Source organism: Pundamilia nyererei, unplaced genomic scaffold (genome assembly GCF_000239375.1).
Source record: "Pundamilia nyererei isolate P.nyererei 1_Seehausen unplaced genomic scaffold, PunNye1.0 scaffold00128, whole genome shotgun sequence".
Lineage (NCBI taxonomy): Eukaryota > Metazoa > Chordata > Actinopteri > Cichliformes > Cichlidae > Pundamilia > Pundamilia nyererei.
Window position 1 is genome coordinate 911,830 of NW_005187529.1, and position 19,857 is coordinate 931,686.

The following is a 19,857-nucleotide window of genomic DNA, read 5'->3' on the forward strand; positions in this document are numbered from 1 at the left end:
GAGCCCTCTCACTTTTCGCTATTATTCACCACCCTCCCCTCTATCCCTCTATCCGTCTCTCCTCCCTAAAGAATTCTAATGATGGCAGGGCTTTCACAGTTTTCACATCATTTAAGACTAATATGTGACACTCAGCTGTGCCAGCTGAAACCTTTGATGGCTCAGTGCTCCACACTGGGCTGTCAGAACTGCCAGCCTTGGAACATTCCTGTATGCTGCATCACATGATTGGTCAAGGAACAAGGAAGCTGATGTATAAAAATTTGAAAGAAGATAAAGAGGGGGTGGGGGGGGTGCAGACATGAGCACGAGCTGCTTGTTAGTTTGATCCATGTCCTTTTGACACATTAGCAGAGCTACTGCAATTGATCAAAGCCTTTATGAGACGGCCAGTAATTGGAAAATTGATATGTACATGTACGATTCATATCAAGGGCAGACTTTGTAGACTATCCCAATAGGTAAGCTTGGTTTAGGCTCATTTGCCGAATGCCAGCAGCCTTGTAATGCCAAGAAATTGTAAAGACATTTGTTTCTGGATTAAAGTCATCATACTCTCCATCATGCTAAAACTTACCCTGAGTGGCATATGGCGTATCTCTTAAAAGTATTTAAGATGACATTCCAAAGAGTGCCCCACAGACTTGTGGAGTAATTGCTATCGACTGAAATTAAAATGATATTAAAGTGCTTCTGAATCTGACCAGAGGAGCAATATCATATTTCAACCTTGATGATAGACAGGAGGGCTGCATAAAGTATCCCCATGGCCATCAAAGAAAATAGAGCTAGGAGGAAGTGTCAGAAAAGCCTGTGACAATGAAAGGGAAGGGAAGAGGGTATAGGACATGTAATGGGGAAAAAAATAAGTGAGAAGGGAAACAAACAGGAGTATAGAGAAGAGTGAAAGAAACATTGGGTTTCTATAAGAAACAAAAACAGACAGGGGAGAGACAAGACAGACATGGAAGGGGAAAATGAAAATGTCAGAGGAAGATTCTGCCAGCAGGCCTCAACGCAAACATCTTCACATGTCAAACTAAGCCTGGTTAATAATAGGATCTTTAAGATCAAGACGTGTTTTCTACATGCTGATTTCTACCTTACTGTTAACCTGTCAAAGTCATTTATATACCAGCTCTCAATGACACAGCTGACAGTATCATGACACCAGTTTTTAGATTTTGAAAGACAAAGTTAATTTTGACTGCTGTAATTTCTGTCTCCCCCTACTGGCAGTGACAGCAATCACATAAACACTGTCAAGGTTTCCCTGATATTTCAGACCTAGTCTTTGCTCCCAAGTTGGCGCACTACTAGCTCCTCAGCAACATTTGTAGTCTGCTAACTCTCTGTCGCAATCATTGCTGATTAATTTAAAATGCATCAGTACTGGTGCACCAGCGTGGGAATATAGCCCGAGACAACAGAATCCGGTATAATGTAAAACACAAAGTGATTTACCTGAGGTTGATTGGCTTAATCAGTACTGTGTGAACTTGTTTGGCAAGAGCTTGAATAAAGGAGGTTCATTTATATGCTAAAGTTCTGCACCCCACTTTAAGGGATGAATTTATTCTCGTAACTTTACATGATGTTCACACCTTTAAATGGAATTCTAGCGTGGCGGTGATGGCAATAATTATGAGTTATGTTGCGAGTTTTTGAATGTGTTCAGTACTGAATTTAATACATCCTGGAAGGCTTAGAGAGCTTCTAAAGGCTCCTTCCATCCCCAGTAGTCAGTGGGCACAAATTCAAAATGATTCAAGAATTCTTACAGTTTAATACAAAACACTTTTCCAGTTTATTGGAAACTTGCAAGAATTTCTTAAAGCTTCAGAAAAGTTTCTAGTATCTATTTTTTTCTTCTTTATCCTCAGTTCAGAATTATATCAGAATGACTACATGACTACCCAGAGGTGGGACCAAGTCATTGTTTTGCAAGTCACAAGTCAAGTCTCAAGTAATGTCAGGCAAGTCAGAGTCGAGAGTCAAGTCACTGGTGTAAAAATCAGAGTAAAGTCACAAGTCTGAAACTTTGAATTTCAAGTCTTTTCGAGTCTTTAAAAAAAAACAAAAAAACGAAAAAGAATGTTGCTGTTATATGCTAAATGTAAATATTAGACCATGTAATTTTAAAATCTGTTTTTCTCAACACATGACGAAATAGTGAACTTAGAAAATTTACACAAATTGTGAAATTGCACCTCTATAAAATGCAGCTCAATTAAACTTAGCTCCAAGAATAATTTTCACCGACAGTTCTGAGATAAGCTGCATGTTATTCTTGGATGCGCTTGTAGGGCCGGCTTTAAAATCGCATGACAAAAATATCATACACATTAAAAAAAACTGTATCACCAACGTAGCCTGGACAAGATTTGCTTGTTAGATGAAGTCATGATCTCATCGTAGCAAGAGAGAAGCACCACCTACCGTTCTTTATGCAACTTCAACTGTCGGAGAAAGTTGGAAGTTGTTCCATCTCTATCTGTGATTCTCTTCTTGCATGTTTTGCATATTGCATTTCGGTTTTTTGTTGACTACTTCATAGTTTATGTACCTGAAAAAAATAACTCCTTGCAGCATTTTTGAGCGTTTTTTTTTAAGTTTTTTTTTAAATCTGGTTAATTTGATTGGCTGTGCTACAGCTCACGCACACATACGTACGGAGTGTGGTTTGAATAAATGAATCAATGAATTGAATTAATGGTGCACACTTTCTATATAATATGCATGTTAAATTTTATATTTGGGGTGAAATATCAAGTCTTTTCAAGTAAACCGGTTCAAGTCCGATTCAAGTCCCAGGTCATTGGTGTAAAAGTCCAAGTCAAGTCACAAGTCTTAGAACATTTTTTCAAGTCAAGTCTAAAGTCATAAAATTAATGACTCAACTCTGACTCGAGTCCAAGTCATGTGACTCGAGTCCATACCTCTGTGACTACCCATGACCTTTGCATGGGTTACTATCAGAGTGCATAGTGGAGGATGAGTTGGGGCTATGATTTGTTGACATAGACTGAAAGAAAGATAAGAGAAGATGTCAATGTCAAACAGGAATTTGGTGCAAAGTGTTTACCTCAATTTATTTTATTTACCTAAATTTTAACAGTGAATCTCTGTCTAAGCATATAATTATCCTTGGTAAATCTTAATTCAGTATATTATTATACAGGCAGGATATTTTTTAGTGATACTGTATATATACACAGCTCCCTGATAAGGATTTGATGAATGTATACATACAGTATCTATGATGGCAATATTATATTCTGGTTAACTACAGTTAAATTCCACAGGCATTTAACGAACACTGTGTTTTAGTCTTTGGTCTTAAGAACAATGACTGTGCAATGGTGTTCTCTAAGAACTGAAGAAGCTTCTCAGACAAGAGGTGAAATGTCTTCAAGAAACTTAAAGAAGTCCAGACACTTTTCTTTCCAAGCTCCTTAGATTAAGATGACCTGGATGACTGAGAACCTTCACAGAAATAATGCATAAGGAACTTAACTAAATGTTAACACTGCACTGATGGGGAAGACTGTACCACATTATTAGGACGGCACTGTCAAAGTTTCAAAAATTCATAAAAAACAATCCAAAAAAGTCACAGGTATTATTGAGTTGCATTAAAGCAGGAGTGGATATTTAATTTCCCCACATGGCTACGTGTTGTGGAAGCCCCAACTTAACTGAACTCAATTCTGCAGTGCGGCCCACCACAGGCAGTCCCAGTTTCTTGTGTGGCCCTGTGGGAAAATTAACTGCCTACCCCTGCATTAAAGAGTGCAATTTGGTGTGGAGATAAGAGTGCAGTTAGGTGTGCAAAAATACAATGTCTAGCACAGGAGCATACTGCACAACTTCAGTCAGTAAAGACTTCAATACACAGTTGAGTTGGTGCAATATGCAAATGAGAATATTGCATGATAGAAAGTTAAGTCACTGGAGGAGGCAGGATGTGTGTATTTCTGTATATGTGTGTGTTGTAGTGTAGACAGGGTCCCTTGTTAACGGTTTGACAGCTCTGGGGAAGAAGCCATTTTTCAGGCCTGTGGTGTGTGCATGTGTGCATGTGTCCTTTAGTTTCAAGTATTTTTAAAGAATTGGCAGTCGAGGTGGGTCTAGTCAGAGTTGATATTAGAGGTTTGCTCAGATGTCGAGTCCAGCAGCTTCTGCCTGTATATATTTGAGCATGCCTTATGGAAAATTGCCAGCAAAAGTGATAATTGAGGACATGTGTATCATTTCTACCATCGTTCCAAAAGCAGAGTCTGAAAACATTTACTGTTTACCAGTCAGACACACAATTATAGCGTGTGTCTGGCACTGAGAAGTATTGTGCTCTGGAAGTGTTTCTGCTACACAGACTGGTATAAAACTGAACAACAACACAGAAAAGAACAGTTATTATGAAATGACCACTAGACCGCACATTTATTTATAAAATTGGTGAAAATTATAAGCACACAAAAAGCTTGAGAGTCTGACAAGACTGCATAAAAACATCCATCCATCCATCCATCCATCCATCCATCCATTCGCTTCCGCTTCTCCTTTTCAGGGTCGCGGGGGGCGCTGGAGCCTATCCCAGCTGTCATAGGGTGAGAGGTGGGGTACACCCTGGACAGGTCGCCAGTCTGTCACAGAGCCAACACACAGGGACAGACAACCATTCGCACTCACATTCACTCGGATGGATTTCACAAATACCACATAAAAACAGTATTTGTGAAATCCATTAAAACTGACTGCATGTACTTGGGATGCATTGGGAGGTGCAATGACAACATGGGTATCTGATCTACAGGTTGAAAATGAATTTTATTCATTCCTGTGGGGATGTTGGATAATTTCATTCAAACATGCACACTACCTTTGATTTTATGTTGCTCAAGCAGCAGACAGTAAATGGATTACAATTTAACTTTTCAACAGCTGACAATGATCACTAAAAAGCTCATCACAGCAAAACAACCATATTATAGATGCTCAATTTGCAAGTCAGGGGAAAATAACAGTAAAAAACGAAAGCTAAGCACATGTCACATGCCCCGAGGTCCACCTCTAAATGGGGTAAATAAACTGCAAATGCACAACCAGTACAAAAAAAACATGTTTGTGATCTCATATCATCGTCAGACATGAAGGAATATATCTAACACAATTGTCCAAGATTATATAGGACAACTGCCAGGACCTAGGGGACTTGCATGATGAAATATGACATATAAATCAATCAAATATCAAAATACAGCAGTGAGTCACACCGCAGTAGATAACAGTAAATTGAGTTAGGTCTTGAAGTGCATGGTTACAGTGAGCAGAAACCGCGTGTTGTCATCCCTGCGGTGTGTTTATGTTCGAGCTTGCCACCGTGGCAAATGGCATCACTGACATTATCATACAGAAAGGTTATCCTAAGAAAAAATAAAGAAATAAATCCTATTTTCACTGGACATAAAAACAGGATCCTAAGGTTTGTTCTTTTTTAATAGCAGCCTTATGATTTTTCTCTGAAGTGGTTTCCACGATAAAACACTTGCTCTCTGATCACTGCTGAATATAATCCAACTCGGGATGTGGCAGCAAGAAAACGCGGGTGAAAGCCTGATAGTTACAAAGATGTTATTTGCCTTTTTTTTGTGGGCTGAAGAATAAACATGGCATAAATCATTCAACATTAATCACCAATATTTATGGACAGGACTTCCTGTAGGCAGATAGACGCCCACATTTATAACTCATTAACACTCAAGGCTTCAAGTGGATAATTCCTTACTGATTTCCTAATATTTACTGGCAGTGTTTCATTGGGATGCACGGAAGAAATTAAGATACGCTTTGCCAACAAGGTTTATCAACATACGAGGCACTGAATGTGTTCCTTTGCAAATCATTAGAGCATGCTCAAGATTAAACGAAAAAGCATCTCTTGCTTTTAAAAAGGTGACAGAGTTTTTTAGGGTTTTTTTTCCTTAAAGATGGTGGCGAGGATTAGGACTGCTTTAGCTGAGCTCATTTACATCCCCGGCATCAGCTATCTAATGCTACTTGAGGAGGGATTAAGCCTCTCTCCCCTTGACTTTGATCAGATATACAACACTTGTCTTTCTGCTTAGAAATATTCACCCCCACAGATAGAGGGGAAAGAACTCATGTATAATTTTCTACACTACCTCAGGTTTTTTCCTTTGTAATAATCCCACTGTTAATGCAAAGGCAGTTACTATGTCTATACTAAGTCTCGCATTTACTCAGCTGCTGGTCATGTTTAGCATGTTTAACAGGATCGAGGTATATGAAGATGTGATGGATCATCATTGATATTTCTGCGGGTCATTTCATTACTGTGGCCATCTCCATTATTTTAGATTTTAAAATGAATTATGGGAGAAGTGGAGTACGATTCAGCGAGAAAATAAACATGACAGCACCAATGGAAATATCAAGGCATATAAAGGATTTGGTTGCTTTTGTTTTTAGCAAAATGTACTGCTCTATCATCTCTCAATTCATTTTGAACAATGGACGTTTACAGTGGTTAAAATATAAACTAGTGTTTTAGGGTTTTAGCAGCAGCTTTTGGTGGAGATACTGGGCTATTCTCAAATCAATTCCAACTGTAGAGGACAACCTAGCACTCAGCTGAGCTGAAAAATCCTGCCAAGGGCAAGTGGAGAAGTCCCACTTTGCATAGTAGAGAGTTGAAAAGGTATGACAGGAAGAACTGTGTTTAGTCCCGTCTACTCACGTTATTTGGCACAAAAATGTTTTAAAGAAGCAAGGTTTTCTGTGGCCTAATTTTTTATTCTGTTAGACAGTTGCTGGCAGCAAGAATGACAGTGTATCAATAGACCATATTCTCCTGTTGCCATGCTGTCCCTGTTTGCTGTCTCACCGCCTGGTTTAATGAATGTCCTGAGACAATTTAGATTGAAGGAATCAAAACGGGCAATTGGGAGGAGAAGCAGTAACTCACAATTAGAAGAGCCATTAATTCTCCATCTAACAGCCTCTCTGCTTGGAGTTTATTCTTTTTTCTTTTACATCAATCCTTCAGCACCTTTGACTTTTATGCCATCCCACTCATATCTACTTAGCTCTGATTCTCTGTGACTGTTTCACACATTATTGTTTCTTTGAAAAAGGCAGTGCTCGCTGCTAAACACATACTTATAATTCATCTATATGGAAAAATAACTATAGTAGCAATATGTTAGCTTCACAGGAACTAAATGGAGAATGAAGATTTTTTTGTGGGATTCCTTCAGATCTGGCAACTGCTACATATTGTCTAAGCTATAAATTCTATTGATCTCAATAAAAGAAATAAAGAAATGTGATGTTAGTGTGTTGATAGTCTGACTTGCAGAGATATTGAGCAAAAGAAAATTGTGGTAATTTCTCCATCTTCTATGTTGCGCCCTCAGGGTTAACACTGCAGTGACCAATTTTAATTTAATTAAGACAAATATTCTCATATCTGATAATTCCACGCTCGTAAGTAATGACGTTTAATGTTGGTCAAATTTGGTTTCTACAAAGATTCATTAGCCATCTTTACACACAGCATTTGCATTGGAGGTTGGTATTGGTCATCTTCTTGCACTTTTCTAATTTTGCTTATCCAGGTGGTGTTGGTGGAGAGGTGTGCAAGGTTGGATAACGCACAATGTGAGTCATAGACAGAAAAGCGGAGCTTTGCTGGCCTAGGTGCATCAGTAGGTAGCAACAGAGACACAGAGAAAAACATAGTTATTTTTCACTTTTACAGCTTTTGCCACCAAGAGAGCACTGAATCACAATTATCGTTGTTTGGATAAGGCAAAGACAGCTAAAGCCAAAATCCATGATTAGTGGACAGATATCAGTGGAACAAGTAAAACAGTATAAGGTTAAATCATATGTCTGCTTCTCTTTATTTCCTTTTTAAATTTTCTTTATAGATTTTTGGACGTAAAACAGCTAATGGCAACAGTAGGTTAATAAGATACATTCACTAACTTATTTAAAAAATCCTTAGCCTTGCATAAAAAAATGCTTAGCCCTAGCAGCCCCCTGGGCTTGTAATACACTGGCAGAAACCCCGTCTGCTATTCCTCATAGTATGGTATAATGTTCACATTTATAATCAATGTAGCCAGCCGTGCAGCATGTTCTGATAGCTTTGTGTTGTGTTTCAAGCAAACATGGCTGAAACCCCTACGCCGTCTCCCCGGTAAAAACTCAGTAATCAACCGTAAAAACAGAACTGAGACGGGCGGTTGTTGAAGCTGTTCGGGTCAGACAGTCTCTTACAAACTGAGAAGTACAGATAAGCTTATAGCAAAGGATGAATTAACTTTAGTATTTTGATTTTAGATAACGTTGTTATCTAAAACGAAAACAGAGCAGAATTTTCCCCAAAACAGTTTAAAAATAAGATAGCGCTGCAATGTTGGTTTGATTTTAAAATCATGTAGCAGTTAACTTGAGAGGGGTGATTGTCCACTCAGGTGCAGCCAAAATGATACTTTCTACCTCCCCACCCATCTAGCATCCAATTCGAGTCAGCGCCACAGCTGCTCAAGCTCAAAAAATGCCCAAGTAGATGCATATCATCATTATTTCTGTAGGTTCTACAAGCATAAAATGTTTGATCATGCTGTTAGACAGGGCTGCAGAAAAATACTGGAAGAAAAGTGAACGAGAAGGAGAAACTAACAGCAGATGGGAACTGGTTGAAAGACTAAGGTGTTGGGAGATGGCAGGGGTGAACAGTGGATTGGAGAGAGATTTTCTGCAGCCATGTGTTTAGTGGGAAACAATAGGTGATGAGCAGAAAGGGCAGGATCTCTGAGGAAACGAGATCAAAGGACCATCTGCCCACATACAGGAGCCGGCCTGGATTTAGACGAGAGAGAGTGTGGCTCAAGCAGTGCCCGGGCCTGAAAGGAGCGATGTTTCTGGCCTGTGGCAATAGAAGCTAACACCATCCTTAAATGAAAAGGAGCCCTCCATCTGCAGCTTTTTGTTTGCTCCAAGCTTGCCATTTTTCAAACATATGCTGAGCCATTTTCATTTAGCTGTGCCTTGCACTGTAGAATGAGTTGGCATGAGCAAATTTGCTCTGCTGGCTTTGGGATTTCTTAGAATCTCACATTCAGATGGAGTGGGGAGACCTTCGCTTCATTTTTATAACTATTTTTCTTCACTCTTTACTTTTGAATGACTTAGACCCAGTAATCTAAAATTACCAATGTATTAAAATAAAATATTCAAATATTTCACACTTTTCATCCAGCTAATGAAAACTATAGGATGAAAAGTGAAGTCAGAAGCTTTTGTTTTTTAATTCAGCAAATATTGTAAGGTACTGTACTTAAAAAAAAAAAAAAAAAAAAAAAGCTAAGCCTGCATATTCACACATCAGCAAGGCAACAAAAAAGCAGATAATTATGTTACATAGAAAGGCAGAAATCTGCACACAGGAATGGCCTGTAATCCTTCTCCTCCTCCTCCGATATTTATGTGCATATGGTGAACTACGTCTTTTTTTATGTCTCTAAAAAACGAATGAATAAATAAAAGATTTTCCCCGGCTCAAAATAATATTCCTTATACAAATGTAACTTTGGGGTTAAGGGAACATGGAAAAGTAAATGAAAAGCTAAATGTACAACCTTCACCATATTATAAATATGACATACAAAAACACTTAGCTTTGTGATGCCAAGTTAGCAATCCAATGCACCACTGCTGATCTGTGCAATAGTAAAGACATGAAAATGGAACTGAGCTGAAATAAATAACAACTAGATCTGCCTGTTAAAATGACTCTAAATCCTGGTTTTTATATCGGGATTGGACCCATATCCAATGAGATATCAACTAGTGCTTTCCTAAGTGCTGGCAATTTAACAGAACATTACATTTTTCATGCATTACTCTGTCGAAAACTGTTCTAAAAGCACTGAAAATCTGCCTCATTCTTAACATCCAAGATTGCATCGTAGAATTTTCCCTCACGATCTCAGAGTGTGTCTGTGCTCGTAATGGGGCACACAGCTGTGCAGCTAGTCTTGCACCCTGGTAATGATCCTGCTAACAGGAACTGGATGTCCCATGTTTACACAGTCTTGTCAACTTCTGTTCACGTCCCTGGAGAAAATGCTGCCTGACATTAAAAATCTGGTTTTATGCTGCTGGCTTCAGTGTCCAGTGTGTCAGCAGAGTGCAGGTTCAGTCTGCAGAATAAAATCAGGAGTGAAAAGTCTGCTGCAAAACCGAATGACAATCGATTCAGCAATAATATCCCCCGATCAAGCAAGCATTCAGTTTAAGTCCATTTAGCTCCATATCTGCCTGCGTAGGCACAATGGCGGTGGTGTTTTAGTGGCCTCTGCTGTCATTAGGGAAAAGAAAATCATTTGCTTCATGTGGTGTTGAAAGAAGTGACTTTGAAGTCTCTGTTCCTCTGTTCTCTCAAATCTCTCATAAATGTTCTACATATTAGTTATTATTGTAATTGAGTTGTTTTTGAAAATTAAATACAGCTTTCAAATGTAGCTCAATATAATAAATAAAAATTAAGATTGAAATGAAAATATTTTTATGACCTGTCTTTCAAAATCCTTTGACAGATTTGAAAGTCTAATGTGACCTACAATTCCTACCACACGTCACACCACCACAGCGGCTTTCTACATATGTAAGAGCAGATTATTTATGTCAGTCTGGGAACGGCTCTCACAGAAAGGGGTAAACTGCATAATGTGAAGCATAGTAGTCAGTCATTCATCAACCACCTGTCAGAAAAAAAGCATCATCATGTTGATGGTGTATGAGCAGAAGAGCTTGGTGAGGCAAATTAAAGATGTACAGCAACTTTCTGAATTCGGGCAACATTTTTATTTTATACGTACTGGGAATTTTCTAATAAGGAAACAGAATAAAAAACATGAAATTCTGATAAAAGTCAGAAAGGCTACTGAGTCGTAACGGATACGCTTTTTTCTTCTTCTCTTCGTTCTAAAAGATCTCAACGCTTTAAATTGATTTTGGCTTTTGCTCTTCGCTCATAAATAATAGGTTCATGTTATTTGCAATTTGTAGAATTTATGTAGTGATTAGACAACTGACTGAGAAGCTTCCTCATAGCCTATAGGGTGCTCATATTTGCTACATAAATCATAGATGGATGGATAAATGGGTAAAAAAAAAACTACAGTCCCTACAAAGCAGCAACATATAGCCCACATACAGCTGCACAAACCAAGTGGATATGCAGCTCCTCCTAACAGTATTAACATATACAAGCTACTTGCTCTACAGGAATAAATATTTAATTAACCTTTTGAGCCATGGAGACTCTAATCAACTTCCACTACACGATTAAAATTTTTCCCTCCTATCAGATTGCAAATATATTTATTTCGCTAATGAGGACTTATGCCAGACTTTGCTACATCTGTGGCCCAGACAAAACAGCCATCAAACTGTCAATCTTTAAAAAGCAATTAACACTGAGCAACTCGAGGAAACCAAATGAGAGGAGTCAAAAGAAACCAATCACCTACTTATTTTCAGTTTCTTGGGGGAATATGTAGATAAAATCAAGTATTCCCAATGATATCCCGCAGTCACATTGCCCAGATGGAAAAAAAAAAGTTAGAAAAAGACAAGCTTCACCTCACATGCAATTAGTAACTCATTTCAAATAACAAGTATCCTCACCTCTGCAGATTGGCACCGGGAAGTCCCACACTGACACGCCAGCTGCATTGGTGACACAGGTGAGGAGCGAATGCCCATCAAGGACATAACCTGTGACACATCGGTAACGGATCTTGTCACCTACATTGAACTGAGTTCCATTCAGTATGCCTTTGGGTGGAACTCCTGGGTTTCCACACGAGCTGCTTCTCAGCTCTGGAACATGAAAAAAAAAAGAAAAAGAGCATTGGTAAGAATACAAATATGCTGGTGTCACAGGGTTCCCTTAATTAGATGTGCATTAATAAATACAGTTAAAGGGACAATGTGAATAATTTTACTGTACTATCATTTGGAGATATTGCTATACCCTGTTCTTGAATACAGTGGAACAAACTGGTGATTTCCTTATGCAAAGTCCCTAAAACAAAAGTGCAAGCATCTCATCACTTGCAGATGCATGCTTCGTTCTGAAATAAGATAAGATAAAATAACCTTTATTAGTCCCACGTGTGGGAAATTTGTGTTGTTACAGCAGTGGACAGTGCAAAGTTGCATAGAAAAATTAGAGAAAAAACACTGGAATAATATATCTATGAGATACTGTACACAATAGAATAGAATAAAATAAAATAAAATACTATATACAATCGAATAAAATAGAATACAAATGCTATATACAATTGAGTATAATACAATGATGCCAGAAAAGTGTATTCCACTTGGTATTATTGCTATTGCACAAATGTGATGCATTTGGCAGGTGTATGTTGGTGGAAAGAGAAAACTGTGTTAGGTTTTTATTTTATATTCCATTAGAGGCTCAAAGTAAAATTAGGAGTTGCACAACAAGCTACATACTCTGGTAACAGCAAGCCAATACCAGCAAACTTTGTATGCAAATGCTACTCAGATGTTTACTTCTGGTTGATGAGGTGAATTTCATATGAGAATAGAATAAAATATATTGCCCAGGGAGTACTGCAGTCTTCTCTATCACTTCACATTGAAAATGTATTAAATAACATGATTATATCTGAAAGTGGCAATCAAATAGTGGCATATTAAAAAAACTACATTAGTACAATCTAAAAGAAAAGAAAAAGCAAGACAATAAAAACTGGGACATGAAAGAAGGCATTGCAGCTTCACACTATAATATATTTTGCTGTATGCTTTTTAATGGCTGCTTTGGTTTTTAGTAGGCATCATTTTCATAAATTCATTATCACAGAAATCATCACAGCATCAAGTTTAGAGTCTAAAATTCGTAGTATTGACAAGTATTAACAAAAGCCCTTGACTGACAGAAAGAAAAGTCATGTTTATCTATATTACTCCATTAATTCAGTCGTGTTCCCTGTTGTGTTCCCTGAAAAACACTAACAACATGGCAAAATCTACAGCAAGCGGGTCTACAGTGCAGACTGTAACTTAAGGTTATGTATATAACCCCGGTTCTCTGGGTAGCATGAGTGAGTGTCTCACTATGGGAACGCCTCCTGCGTGACCTCATCAGAAGCTCAAATAGGGCTTTGGAGCGTGATGTCACGGGGGTGGGCGTGGAAAGGATTTTGGCCCGATCCGCCATTTTGGGGGTCCAAGTGAAAAAGGAGCGAAAGCATAGTCATGGTTCGTTCTTGCTGTGTGGTCTGCTGCAATGTTCGATCGCACGACCCCCAAGAGAATAAGCTTGAAAAGGGTTTGTCTTTTCATTCTTTCCCAACCTGGAAGCAACATGAGGCAGCTCGTGTATCGATGTTACCAAACGAAGGCGTCTAGCCTGGATAGGAGCTGTGAGACGAGCTGATATCGAGTTCTCTTCCATCTCCAAATATCTGTTGATGCTCCTGACATTTTCATTCCGGTAAGTTCTAAATATGTTCATATCACTCTTTATAGCCTATTAGTTTTATTTTTGATGCACTCTGAGCTCATAGCAAATTAGAACAAACATCCTACTGAGTGATTTTGCAGAACTACCTTCTATTTATTAGAGTTGCTAATTATTTGGCATTATTGCAGCAAACCAGCCGATGAAATGGATGAAACATCATGACTGGGTTCCAGCACTACACAAGGGACCTGCTTCAAACATACCACCATGCCAATCAGATTACTTCTTCCATGTGAGGGTGAAGAGGTGACCCTTCTGGATAAGATGGTGAAGGTTTGCTGCGTTTGGTGAACAGTGTGATAATAAAACCAGGGAAAAATGAAACCTGCTCCTGTTAAATATTCTTAAGTCTTGTGCTGTATAAATAGCGGTACTTTTTTCAAAAGATACAGTAAATAAAGTAATGTTAGTAGTGGGTGATATCATGTAAACACTGTCATGATTTTATGTAAACATTTTGTCATTTGTAAACTATAGATGATTTTACATTGTAACTGATGTCATGTTCTATAAAGTGGTTTTATTTTTAAAAAAAAAAAGAGCAAAAATTAGTTTGTTTCTTTATTCAACTTTTGAACAGTGATACTCAGTCAGTACATATTCAGGAAATGCAAATTATTTACACACCAGTGCACTACAGGCATAAATCTAGACCCCTAGATAAAACATTATGGCATTATAGCAGTGACAACTCCTCCACAGTAGCAGGTGGGATTTTTCTTTTTTGAGGACGGCTCCTTTTACCTGTCACTACGGATGGTCTGTTTATGTTTTGATCAAGAACCTTTTTTTGGGCAGCTGAAGAGGAGAAGTCTATCTTATGGCCAACCTCTGGCTGTATCTTGGTCACATTACCCAGCAAAACCCAGTATGCAGGTTCATCTGTAACAGTCCTTGTGCCACAGATCAACACTGTTGCTTCTACTTTAAACAGAAGAGCAGTGACGTGGGTGCAGGTCTCCGCGACTCCGGCCTTACAGGTGCAGTGGGCGGCTTCAACCTTCCCTGTGATGCTCACAGTGACCCATCGCTGCAATGCTGGTTCATTCAGTCTTTGAGAGTGCAGTACCTGAAACACACACAAAGTTCATTTAAAGACAAGAACTATGAGCCAAGGCCGACATAAATGTGTTTTATCTACTTTATCATAAATGTAACAAAGTGTTTAGAAAGTTAGCACATACATGTAATTTTTCATTTCTTTATGTGTCCATCTACATGTTATAGTGTAAATCTGCCTGTTCTCTGTCAGAAACCTGCCTGCAGAAAATGAACCTAAAGTATGTAATGCAAGGATGTCATCACTGTAGAGATGGAGAAAGCATAAAGTGACAATTATGAATCACTTAATATGATAAGGAGATTCTGCAGGTCATTAATCAATGTATAAAACTAAAATAAAATGTATTTTTAGTGACACAAGATACAAACATGGAAGCAAGATGTATAATTAGGATTATTTATAATAAATATGAATAAATTAGTGCAATTTCTTTAACCATAAAGAATAACAATCCTTCAGGACAATGTCACATCAATGCACTGAACTCACTATGTTATCCACCTAACAGCCTCCACATGTTCTCACTGTAATTTCCCCTCATGAATAAATTTATGCTGCACTAATGTGAATGTTTGCAGGGAAATCAAACGCATTTTACTCGCAGTACTCGAGCTGACTTACCTTTGTTTGAATGACGACTTGTACGGCGTATTTCATACGGGTCCACATTTCCAATGCACGCTATTTTCTGCAGGTACCGCCGCTTCGCCTCTGAACGAAATCGGTCTCTATACAGTCCATTCTCTTTTGAGCTGCTTTTAAGCATCTTGTAATCGTCGTTCCAACACAGTGTGTTTGTTTTGATTCGTAGACCCCGAAAATGGTGCCGCGCTCCCACAATGCATTGCGGCGTGACGTCAACTCCAAAGCCCTATACCATTACGCCAGCCCTTACAGGCTGGCTAGGTGACGCCCAAGTCAGGAGGGGCCAGTGCCTCCCTATATAATAGGTTGACATAGCGTCAGATGTCATTCAAAACAAGCCCACCTCTTCCTCGCTTCCATAGCAAGGAGGGCGGTCTGGTGAGACACTCACTCATGCCACTCAGAGAACCGGGGTTATATACATAACCTTAAGTTCTCTTTCATAGCATTCGTTTCGTGTCTCACTATGGGAGAAATACTGACTCCCGGATTGCCAGACATGCCTGTTAAGATGACAACTGACCCCAACAGCACTTCACAGGGGAGAAGCCCCCACCCGGGAAGAGCCTGCACTGAGGACTGAATGCGCTAGGTTAGGTGCCGTCACATCTAACCTGTAAAACCTAGCAAATGTATTAGGTGAGGTCCAGCATGCAGCTGCACACACCTCCTGAATAGAAAGTCCCCTAAAGAGAGCCCATGAGGTTGCCAGACCTCTAGTGGAATGCGCACGCAAGCCAGCAGGGGGCTGAAGGCCCCTGCTAGTATAGGCCAGGGCAATTGCTCCTACTATTCATTGGGAGAGGCGCTGTTTAGACACAGGCTTTCCCATATGTGGTTTAGCCCAGGACACGAACAGCTGGTCACTTTGTCTGACACTCTGGTTTCGGTCCATTTAAATGCGCAGAGCACAGACTGGACACAAGGTATGCAGCCGCTGTTGCTCCTCTGAGGAGAAAGGCGGTGGGCAAAAGGCCGGCAGTTCTATAGGGGAACATGTGCCGACAACCTTCGGCCTCACTGGCCACTCCACCGAAGATGGCGTTTTGCCACCCCCTTGTGGTCGCAGCGCGAAACATACGCCATTTCGGTGTCCCATCACCTCTGTCACAGGCGAACGAGGTCACGGGCTCATCTGCATCATCACAGCCGTGAAAACGCGAGTCTCCACGGGCTGCGTTATGGCAGACGTTGCTCTGTTTTTTTCATGTGTTTTGCAACACTCAACAGCGCCCTCGGCAAACTGCCTAGATGCGTGTGTCGGGGCTTTTTTAATACAGAATGCACGAAACAAGTGCTTGTGAAACAACACTGCGAACTTTGGCTCTCTTTCACTCTGGCGGGTCCGGTGACAGGAACGCCGGCCCGAGTTAAGCACTCCGTGTGGAACATGTCCCGTTGAACTTGCTCTGGAACGGAGCTGGGAGGCGGCAGGGCGGCCCATGAAGGGGGGAAACTGGGTTCGCTCCCGCCTAGAGGAGAGGCTGTCAGGCCGGCCGCTTCTTCCTCCTCACGATCGCGACAGCGGGGGGAGGAGGAGGGGCTGAACCTGGGGAGACTGTTTCCGAGTCCATGGATTCTTAGGCTCCCCGGCAGCCTGGGGGGCTGCCTGCGTCTTAGGCACTTTGGGAACCCTAAAGCGGGGACGGGGCAAGACGCTGCCTACGCGAATGACTGGCGCGGTGCTGCTAGCGTGGCGTGCTGGGCCCTCCTCGGCAGGCAGAGTTTCAGAGCCTCATCATCTCTCTTTTTCTCCTCACATCTCTTCTGAATGGCTGTAACAGCCGCATTGAAGAGACCTTGAGGGACGACAGGGGTGTCGAGGAGTTCCTCTTTCTCCTTGGTCGTCAGGTTGGTGAGCCTGAGCCAGCGTGGTTGCTCCTGAAGGACCATGAGGCCCATGGCTCTCCCAGTTGTGGAGGCGGAGGACATGGTCAGTTATAACGCAGATTTCTTCCCACACTGTAGTATCTGGTTTAGTTGTCATGTCCTCTTCTAGCTCAGCTTGGTAAGCCATTAGCATAGAGGAGGCGTTGTCTTGCTTTGGAGGGGAGAGATGGGGCCGATGAGGGTGAAGATGGCGGAGGTTGATAGACTCCATCGCCTCACAATCCAGCAGGGAGCTCCCCACAATGGGGTGTTTCTCACTGTAAGGTTTTGCTTTCCACGTCACCGCTATCTCATCGAGTAGCTCCGGGAAAACAGGCAACACATGCTTCCCCGTGTTTTTCGCCTTCGGCAATTTCTTTCCGTCAAAATGAGACTTTACAACCTCTGTTTGTATGGCGGGCCACGGGATGTTGAGCCTAGCAGCTGCACGCTTGCACGTCGAGATCCAGGGGAGATGGCGATGTCGGTTTTTCAAGCTCGCCGGTAGCCGAGGGCTTTGCAGCCCAGCTGATGCTAGCCAGGGAGGTGGAATCTTCCTCCTCGCCGTTGTCAGACAGCAGGAGCTCCGAGTTAGCCGACTCATCTCCGTCCTCGTTGGCATCTCCTCCCCAGGTGACTCCAGCATCGGGGAAAAACTCACGATCTCCGTGTGCCTCCAGCGACAGGAAAGCGGTCGCGATGGGCTGAGGGTCTGCCTCTGCCCAGCTCGGCCCTGGCATTGCGGCCAAATCATCGGGCATCTCAGTTTCTCCTTGCGCCGCAGCAGCCTCCCACAGCAAAGGGTCGCCACCCAACAGGTTAGTCTGGCGAGCTAGCCTGCGGCGGAGTAGTTTGCGTGGGAAAGCCGCGCAGTGGATACAGTCTTGTGCGGGCGTCAAGGCAGCCTGAGCGTGAGATAAACCCAGGCATGCCGCACACACGGGGTGTGTATCACAGGCAGAAATCTTCTTGCCGCAAGGACAGAGTTTTGCAACTTCGTTGGCAGTCGTAGCCATGGTTAGCTAGAGGGTTGCACACGTTGGCAAGACTGACACTGAGTGCGGAGAATATTGCTATTCCTCGATAACGTGGGGTGAAAAGTGTTGCTACTTTTCTACAGGTATTGCTACCTAATGTGTAAAACCGCTAGCGTCGAAGGGTATTGCTACTTGCAACTTGGCACCAGCACTAGCTACAGAACAGTATTACTACTGCTTGTATGCTAGTGGACAACTGAAAAGCTGGGAACAAAGCGCCCGGCGACCGAGTTGTTCACTCGAATCTGTGGACAGTTGAGCTTTAGCACCCAATAGCACAGTTGTCTACAGGCTTCTGTGAGAAGCGAGAAGAGGTTTTTGAATGACATCTGACGCTATGTCAGCCTATTATATAGGGAGGCACTGGCCCCTCCTGACATGGGCGTCACCTAGCCAGCCTGTAAGGGCTGGCGTAATGGTATTTGAGCTTCTGATGAGGTCACGCAGGAGGCGTTCCCATAGTGAGACACGAAACGAATGCTATGAAAGAGAACTACTACACCAGTGGCATATTTTTTATAATTTTGTTTTTCTAATTGTCAGGCACTATGCATGAGTGCAACAACAAGTAACACATACTTTTTCATGCACTGCCTCCAAACAGCAGTACTAAATGCACATTAGCTGATTATTAGTTGTTAATTAATTAGTTGATTCCCTTGCTTTGCCTGTGAATACTAACTGTGTCAGCTGTCAGTGCTTTATCTGCAAGATATGTTGAAAATCTGGCTCTAATGATGGCTGTGCATAGCTACTGCTATATATTGCTGGTGTACTTTGTATATGCTTGATATCAGACCAGCTTCTCTGTGAAATAACAGTGTTGTTAAACATTACGGTAAAAGAAAATAAGTCATTGTAGGCATGGTGTCTTTGTAAAGATCAGAGTTTATTGGCTTTCCTGTTTTTCCTTGCACATTTTGTTAGGTGATTAACCTTTCATAGACAAATATTGCATGTTTATCAAATTATTTTTATGACCACAATCTTTTACAAAAACAGCCTTAACTAATGCAAAAACTCCAGTATAAATCATCATTTTTAATTATCTTTTTCATATGGGTGCTGCCACCAGAGTGTTGGGATCATGCTAATATTCAGCTGTGGACAGTTTTTAATATTCAGCTGAACATGAGCCATAAACATATCTGCAAATCAAACAGATCCTCTGTGTGAATATTCTTCTTTAATCATTTGATCTCACTCTGACTAAGATACATTAGACCAATCTAAACGCAGTAAAACTCCACCGTGAGATAAAGGTGGCTATAGTAAAAGAAGAAAAAGATTCTCACATAATATTAAATATGACATGTAGCTATCAGTTACTTCTGAACTCCTACATTTTGAGTGCTGTGTTAATGGGATATCTACTACACAGTCATTTTTATGAATGTAACCCAAGTTAAATTAAAACTCAGAATTTAAATGTTGTACCCTTCAAATAATCTCACAGTGAGTGATCTAAGGCACTGAACTTGAATAACAAATGATTTTTCTTTTTTTCTTTTTTATGTCCTGGGTGGAAACATTGGGCTGAACCTCTGGAACTAATTGGCAAGAGGTTTGTAACCTGATTCCATATAAAGGAGCATCTTAGACAGGCAGAGTTAGTCAGATGTAAAGATATACAGAGGTTTACC

The 19,857-nt window shown here is 40.9% G+C and overlaps 1 protein-coding gene across 1 annotated transcript in view; it reads right to left on the reverse strand.

Moving 5' to 3' along the window:
• LOC102195523 (CUB and sushi domain-containing protein 3-like) overlaps positions 1–19,857 on the reverse strand; it is a 230,622-nt gene that overhangs the window by 158,384 nt on the left and 52,381 nt on the right. The window contains exon 4 of the mRNA XM_005743207.1: positions 11,725–11,919. Coding sequence (XP_005743264.1) covers positions 11,725–11,919 — 195 coding nt within the window. The remainder of the gene's footprint in view (positions 1–11,724; positions 11,920–19,857) is intronic.